Source organism: Eupeodes corollae, chromosome 2, assembly GCF_945859685.1.
Source record: "Eupeodes corollae chromosome 2, idEupCoro1.1, whole genome shotgun sequence".
In the NCBI taxonomy this organism is placed as follows: Eukaryota; Metazoa; Arthropoda; class Insecta; order Diptera; family Syrphidae; genus Eupeodes; species Eupeodes corollae.
Window position 1 is genome coordinate 121,284,791 of NC_079148.1, and position 8,536 is coordinate 121,293,326.

The following is an 8,536-nucleotide window of genomic DNA, read 5'->3' on the forward strand; positions in this document are numbered from 1 at the left end:
TGTTATATAGAGCTGTGGAATCCCTTACTTGATTTTTTTTTTCATTTTAAGTTCATTTGAAGAGCCTAATCCTAAGGCTACTATTTAAAAAAAAAAATATTTTTGTTGAATTTTATTGCATTAAATTTAAAAATAAATTTACGACTTGAAGAGAATATTTCAATCTGACACAACACAAATCAACCTCTTAGTCGAGGGTATGAAATCTTTTAAGTTGAGGTTAATGAAAAATTCCATAAAACTTGAAAATATTGACATAAATACGGATGTAAAAATCCTGATTTGCCATTCTCTCAAATGTATTTTGGGTTACATTTTGATAATACTATCAAACAAATTGAACACAACAGTGCTCAACATTTGTTTATCCCAGAAGCTCTAATTTGTCCATTAGTTTTACTATTGGTATACTAGCAGGTGCTTCATAACGACCCACTTAAGTTTTGCGAACTGTTCAACATTTTTGTAGTGAATTTAAAGAATTTAAATAAGTATCTTTTCTCTTATTGCAAAAAACTTTCCTTGATGGGCAGCTTCAGCCTCCTTTTAATATAAAATTAGACCAACATACTTAACATACCAACATACTATTTCAAGCACTATTTCTTACCTTCAGTCAATCGTGCAGAAAGTACCAAAACCATAATAAGTTTGATAAGTCCTATTCTGATATAAAAACTAACCCTTTTACAATAAACTTTAAATAAAAATGTTCAGCGAAGAAATAAACCCAGAGTTATGAAGTTCAGCTTTCAGTTAAATGATAAAAAATGGTCAGCTGCCATTTTGACATAAGCAGACTTGACTTGATCATAAGGGAGATTGGACAGGTTCAGCCGACTAGCTTCTAGAACCTGATCGGCCTAATTGCTTTCTAATTAATTAAGGCAACTTTATTGGAAGGTTGACTGGAAAGTTAGTCAAGAAAAATCTCCCTAACTCTCAAGTCAAGTCTTCTTCTGCCAAAATGACAGTTGATAATTTGAACTGAAAGCTGAACTTTATTACTCTAGGATTTATTTACTTTCTGCACAGCTTAATGTAAAGTTTTGTGTAAAAGGGTTCCTTGTCAATTTGAAAACGAAATAAGTTATATTTCTCAAAATACAAATCGTGATGGACTTGTAGCTTACCTGAAGAGTGTTTTGTAGACAATAATGTTTTTGGTACTTTCCCACTGTCTTAACTGGAAGGCGGCAGCTTGCCAATCAGATATTCGAAACTTACCTTACCTTCCAAGACTTTTATTTCGCCTGAATCTACAATATCTTATTAAATGTTGATTTTCAGAACGTTGTCCAATGTCGTATCTCGATGCAATCTACTATTGCCAAAGCTTAACTCTCTTGCAATGCCACATGTTTAGAACTTTTTTCTAGGAAACTAAACAGCTTTACAATTGAATATTTAGAATGAAACAACAACAACTTTAAGTTATATAGATATGTTCATAAGAGACCATTTTTCGTGAATTATACAAAAAATTTGGTGCTGCAACAGCTCGTAGATGATCAACTCTCAACCTTTGGAGTTATTTCAGGGATGGAATCGTAATAGCCCTACAATTCTAAAGCCGAATCCGAACGAATAATCTAAGAAAGTACTTTTCATGACAAAAATCACTCGTACCCGTAGAAAAAAAAAACTTAGGTGACACAAGCAGGAATTTAACCCAGGACCTTTTGCATGACATTCCAACGTACTACTCGTGTCAAAATTAAACGCTTCAGGCGGACGTATCATTTTCATTTTTTCTTTAGCCACAAATTTGAAGTACTTACCCCCATTTACTATTTCCAACACATTTTAATTAACAACTTAAAGAGGATAAAATTTTCCTTCGAAATTTGTTTGTAAAGATTTTGTTCCCATCGGAATTTTTAATTCAATCGTAAAATAAATTTCTCTCTAAATTTTTAACCCAAAAGCAAATAATTCCGATGGATTTTTTTAAGAATCATTTAAACGTTGCTGTTTGAGTGAGGGAAACATTCCGACGAAATTACTATTCTGGATAGTCACCAATAAAAAAAAATGTACAAAATTGCAGATTATTATTTTTGTTTGAGGAAAATTTATTTAATGTGAAACAAGAAAATACTAAGAGAGAAAATAAATTCCCTTAGACATTCGTGATAGGATTCAATTTTATTAGGGTACCTAAGCGTAACCCCTTGATTGTGCGCATATAATAAGAAAATACATAAATAATATTTTTGATCATTAGCTAAACTTTTTATCTTAACCTCAAGTAAAAAAATGTTAGTTTCTTGGCAAAACCAGAAATCAAAACGCGATTGTTACAAAACTTTTACAATGACTTAGATTATTCACCCACATCTTATATTGTCTCCATACATCGAGACGTTTTTTCCAAAAAAAACTGTTAATTAAGAAGCTAACCACTTTTCCTCTTTAAAAAAATAAGATATACAAAGTTATATTGTGCGTTAATTCTTTAATCATAATAAATTACGCTTTTCAACTTTTCTGTCATACAAACACACAAATGCAATAATTTTCCCCGACTATTTTATTGATTAATTTTTAATTAACACTTCACAAAGTTATATCCAGTTCATAAATAGTAATAAAAAATATCTCCAATTATATAAATACAAAGTACACATGGATATCTACATTAAAAATCTAAATTTATTTATCTGGTTTAAACCAAAGCAACAAAAAAAATTGAAAACAGTAATCAGCATGAAAGTGACTACAAAGTTAGTTTATCAGCTCAAGATCGATCTTGTTTAGTGTAAGACATTTTATGTAAACACAAAAAAAGTTTTTATTTTTATTAAAATGGTTATAAATACCATTTTTAAATTATTTAAATGGGATATAGTGTTGAATCAGTACCAACCGGCAAGTTATACCACACCCCCAAATGATCTCATATAAGAAACACTTTCATCGCTTTCTTGCTCCATAAACAGTAACTCACAAATGATCTTTGAATCACGTTTGACTTTGGTCTTCAAACTCAAGTCCCACATTTATATTCCAAGCATGTGTACTCAACTGACCCCAAATTTTTACATAATTTTCGCATTTAACTATTTTCAAGAATCTAGAATTAAAGAGGCAAAGTTTAATCTGTTGTCAATCAACTGAAAAGAAAAGTACAAAAATCCAAAAGAATAAAAAACATCTCCTGTTTTGTGTGTTAAGTTTTTTGTTTTGCTTTTCGTTTTTCTTTTTTTTTATTTAATACATATCACAAACAGTGCAACAATTTTATTTATTTTTTATTTTCTATTATAAAATTTTTGTATTTATAATTTTCTTTCATAATTTTAATAGATTATTTTTCGAGTTAAAGTTTTCTTAAATTTATACACAATTAACATTTTGATAAAACAAAAATAGAAATATAAGAAAATAGAAAACAATGCAAACAGATTAGTGTTTTTATAATTTTTGTTTAGTTTTGCTTTAAATTGCAGAGAAACTGATTCTAAGGTAAATAGGTAAATATTTTTACTTATTTTATAATTTAAAAAAAAAATAGTTTTCTTTTGAGTTTGTTAAATTTAATTGAAATTATAAATTTTCAATCTGAATCTGAATCATCTACTTTTGAGAAAAGTTTTTTTCCTCTTAACGAATCAATTTGGTTCCTAACCAAAGAGATGCTATTTGGGGTAATATCGTAGTCCTCGAAGCTCAAAATATTGCTGCTTTCGTGTTTGGCATCAATTGAATCAAGTCTGAAAATGCAACTGTTTTAAAAAGGAGTTCGATACAAATGATTAATTTAAGTAACTTACCTAAAACTAGTTTTTGTGAGATCCTTTCGCGATCGAAAACTCTGATGATGATGATTGAGGGGCGTTGAATTGACAATTTTCATTGAAGCATCACCAAAATGTGTGGGTGTAGCTTGGTTGTAAGAAATGTCAAAAGAATTATCCGTCACAAAACTATTTTCTATATTTCCCATAACAGAAATATCTCCTCTTCCTTTTCCTGGTGTCGCTGTTGTTGTTTTTGTTATTTTCGTCACTGGGGGTTCTTTAATTTTTAAATTCGTTATCAACGAAACAAATAATCTGAAGATAACATTTCTAAAATTGCACAATTTTGACCAAACGGCACGTCTGGACTTTCGATATGATTGTTTCTGAAAAAGCTCAGATTAGAATCAATTTAAAAAAATAAATTCCCAACTACTTACAACTTTCCTAAAGAGATCCCACCTTCGTCGCCTTTGAAGATTAACTAATTTTCTATTGCGAAGCAATTCATCTACTGTTGGCCTGGCCATTGCATCTGGTGTCATCATTGATTTGATCAATTGTTTCAGTTCTGGAGATATTGCTGTAAAAATAAACACAAACAAATTATAAAGTAGTAGTCTTTGGGAGCACTCGCATCAAGCCACCAAAGATGGCTAGAAAAAATAATCGTACGTTGCATAAAATCCTCTGGAAGAATTCCGCTTCGTAGCTCCTGCCAAAGCGGACCATTTGGTGGGAGTTCAATGTAGGACGAGAGTTCCAGCATGGCAATGCCCAAGCTAAAGATATCAGCTGCTCGCGAAAAATGTCCCTGCATTAGTTCTGGAGCTATATATCGAGAATCGCCTTCAGTAGCTTCATGACGATTCGCCTACAAAAACAAAAACAATTAAAGTCTAGTTAAAAAGTCAAAGAATCTTCTAACTCACTCTATCGACATCTATCACGAGTCCAAAGTCAGCTAATTTGCATATTCCATCGTCTCCGATCAACACATTATCTAGCTTAATGTCCAAATGGATGAGATTCTTGTCGTGCAGACTCTTCACAGCCAACAGCAGGTCCAGTAATATCGACCAGATCTTCTCTTCGGGAATTCGTTTACGCACTCCCAAATAGTGATCCAATGACTCTTGGCAAAGTTCCATCTGCATGTACAACCTATCGTCCTGCTCCCATGCTTCGTACAAACGCACACAGTTATCGTTGTCTGAGAACTGTTCGTAGCGCTTGACCTCCTCGAGACGTTCCTGTCGATAGTTTTCGCTGCGGAAGAACTGCTTGGACTTTTTGACGGCGTACAATAGACCATCCTCCTTCGAGCGTACTTTGAACACCTCTCCGAAGGATCCTTCACCAATTTTTGAGATCTTTTGGAAGCATTGCTCGAAGTAGGATTCCTCCGAGCTTCGATTGTAGACGGACGATTGCAGTGAATCGCTAACTAAGCCACTGCTGTCTTTAAACGAAATGGAATGGGCGGGTAGGGAGCTTTGGCTGCGGTTTAAATTTAAGTCGTGGTAACGCGGCTTCAGCTTGGGTGGCTTCATCCGGAAGGGATCATCTTTGTTTACATTCGACTGATGGGATGAGACATTATTAAGAGTACTAAACTTAAAATATTTTTTTAAGTTCACTCACCTTATAGGAATGCTGTAGTACAGTGTCTTCACGAATTTCAGGAACTGGTAGATAAGGTCCATTAGATTTTGAAGTCATTTCTTGAGTTTAGTTTGAAGCATTCAAACGAGAGTTTCACCCACGTTTATCGCGTGTTGTTTTTTGTTTTTAACGAATGGGTTCCGTGTTTTACTTTAGATTTTCCTTTCTTGCTTTTTAAAGCAGAAATACGTTCTGGAGGATGATACACAATATTTGTTTTATTATATTTAAATTGTACTTTTTTCTTGAGAATTCTTTTTTTTGTTGTAATTGGAAAAAAATTAACACAAAAGACTTTAAATTGACAGTTGTTATTTTTTTAAATAAAATTTTTGAAAGTTGATTTTTCTGACAGCAATCGTGTGGTTTTCATACAAAGGAGGAGATGGAATCAATAGAGAAGGGTGTAGGTAATGTAGGTTGTAAGGGTAAGACTACAGCAAGAGAAATTATGTAAATAAAAAGTCATTTCAACGTTTTTGTATTTTGTCTATTTTCAAAAAGATTATTTCTAAAAACAAAATTAGGGGATAAGTATAATCTTAGTAAGATTAACATTTAATAGTAAAAAACAATATCAGGCAAATGGCTGCCATACTCATGAACATTGATCTCATCACTGATCGATGTGGAATCTTCTTCTTATTCTTTTTATAACTAATTTGCCCAACAGGTCAAATTGTTCATTCGCTATTTTTAGTTAGTTTCAGAATTGTAATGCGTTTTTAAATCGTATATCGTTTCATTTTTAATTATGGCGTGTTTTTTGTCGAGTTTACTTGTTAAATGTCAAACGATAACAATTTTGCAACTAATATTCAGTATTTGACTGTATTTCCTCAATATTAGTGAACCAATATCAATTTTTAATGTGTCATAAAATCTAAACAAAATTTGAGAATTAATTAAAAATTTTCAAGAAAATGAAAAATCAACATCTAAATGCAAACGAAGTGTAAACACACAATCTACTTCCGCAATTTACATTTCTGAACACCATCCAAATGCCCTACCCTGCCGACAAAATATCAAATGTCAAACTTGTGTGAGTTGGACAAAATCATGTTGGAATCTCCATCTCGCAGTCGGACTGTTTTCTTCTTGTTTTAAACCAAAAAAGAACCAATCCAGATTTTGCTTCCGAATTAAATAGTATCCACCATCAGTGGCGGTAATTGTGATTATAATTTATATTTGTCATCTTTTCAAAAGTGACCTAAAACAATAGTGCTTCCAAAATAGCACCTGAAAAATGGATTTCGTTTGGCTGACGTTGATGTTCGGTCTGGTTGTTGCTGCGTCTGCAATTCCAAAACCCGACGACAAGCACAATCCACTGGAACATGATTCCGCCCACAAAAGTCACTTCGATGGCGAGGAACATAACACCCAATACGACCACGAAGCGTTCCTTGGCGAAGACGAAGCCAAACAATTCGACACTTTGTCGCCGGAAGAGAGCAAACGTCGCCTGGGATTGATTGTGGACAAAATCGACGACGACAAGGATGGATTCATCAATCTTTCAGAACTCAAGAAATGGATTCAGTTCACACAGCGGAGATACATTGACGAGGATGTCGGCCGCATGTGGAAGCAACACAACACTCTCAATGAAAGCTCGATTCACTGGGAAGTCTATAGACACAATGTTTATGGGTTCTTGGATGAGTTAGACCCCGAGGAGCTTGACCGTGAGGAGCACGGAATCTCCTATAAGCGAATGCTCGCCCGCGATCGTCGTCGTTGGGGTGTTGCTGACCAGGACAACGATGATAAGCTGACCAGAGAGGAATTCACTGCCTTCCTGCACCCAGAAGATCACCCAACCATGAGGGACATTGTCATCATCGAGACCATCGAAGACATCGACAAGGACAAGGACGGAAAGGTGTCTGTGGAAGAGTACATCGGAGACATGTATCGCTCCTCAGAGCCCGACGACCAAGAACCAGACTGGGTTATCCAGGAACGCGATTCGTTTGCCCAACACAGGGATATCGATGGAGATGGCTTCTTGGACAAGGAGGAGGTACGAGCCTGGATTGTTCCCAAAGACTTTGACCACGCCGAGAGCGAGGCCAGGCATTTGCTCTTTGAGGCTGACGAGAACGAAGACGAAAAGCTGACGAAAGAAGAAGTACTGGACAAGTACGACTTGTTCGTCGGATCGCAAGCCACAGACTTCGGGGAGGCTCTTGCCCGCCATGACGAGTTCTAGGCCCACTTGCCCGAATCTCTCTCTCTAGCCATTCTGATCAAAGATTACTACTTAAGCTATGACGACGATGAATCTCAATCTGGAGTCTACACATTCAAAAATCTCTCTCTCTCTTTTACAACTGGAGACTGCTCCAGTGCCAGCAGCAGCGTCATTAACAAATTTTTGTTTTTAGTTTTTTACTCTTAGTTGTGTAAGTTTTTAAAGTAGATGAAAAATTTTATAAAATGTTTATAAATAAGTTGCGAGGAAGCTCCTGGAGATTGTGGGAGCCGCATTGGCTCCTAAAACGAGCTCTCTCCTCTGCCAAAGGAAGTGTCATGGACAGATCAAAAGTATGGATGTCGTTTATCTTTTTGTTGCATTTCCTAAAAACAAATGTATTGTATTTTTATTTTCTGTCAAGAATCGAAAAATAAAAAGATATTTTTAAAACTAACGAAAGCGGAAGCGGCATGCATTTTCAATTTTTGGGTTTTAGAAGGCGTTTGACCCTCAGGGGTTATCTTGGTTTTTCTTCTTCTTCTTCTGTTTTATCAGTACAACGTGATTATTGTCCAGAATATAAATCTATGCCAGCCAATGGTGAGATGAACACGTAAGAGTTGATACTTTTTGTATGTGACTATTTAAAGATATTTTTCTAGAAAGCATATGGTTGGGGTATGCTTTTTTTTTGTTGTGTTTTTGGGTTGATGCGAGGAAGTATCATGTGGCGAGAAGTGATTCGTCGGAGATGTTTGATGCTTAGTTGGACATGCTTGCTAGTTGGCTGATAGTGCAAATGATTTTATCGTAAGTGATTTTTTTTCGTTTTAATAAAAACAAAAAACTATACTGGAATATGTTTTAACGAGGTAATTTGGCTGGCGTCACTGTTTTGCTTATGTAGGTATGTACCTAGAGA

At 34.7% G+C, this 8,536-nt stretch overlaps 2 protein-coding genes across 2 annotated transcripts; one reads left to right on the forward strand and one right to left on the reverse strand.

Annotated features, from left to right (window-relative positions):
- Positions 1 to 2,876: 2,876 nt before the first annotated feature.
- LOC129946003 (membrane-associated tyrosine- and threonine-specific cdc2-inhibitory kinase) lies at positions 2,877 to 5,708 on the reverse strand. Its single transcript, XM_056056006.1, has 6 exons — positions 5,388 to 5,708; positions 4,676 to 5,326; positions 4,419 to 4,617; positions 4,184 to 4,326; positions 3,777 to 4,129; positions 2,877 to 3,716 (listed from the first exon to the last, which is right to left on the reverse strand). Exons 1-6 carry the CDS (start codon positions 5,463 to 5,465, stop codon positions 3,560 to 3,562), a joined length of 1,581 nt encoding a protein of 526 aa, XP_055911981.1. The 5' UTR covers positions 5,466 to 5,708; the 3' UTR covers positions 2,877 to 3,559.
- A 754-nt stretch (positions 5,709 to 6,462) lies between these two features.
- On the forward strand, positions 6,463 to 8,079 carry LOC129946004 (calumenin). The gene has a single exon (XM_056056007.1). The coding sequence runs from the start codon at positions 6,661 to 6,663 to the stop codon at positions 7,627 to 7,629; it is 969 nt and encodes a 322-aa protein (XP_055911982.1). The 5' UTR covers positions 6,463 to 6,660; the 3' UTR covers positions 7,630 to 8,079.
- Positions 8,080 to 8,536: the final 457 nt, after the last annotated feature.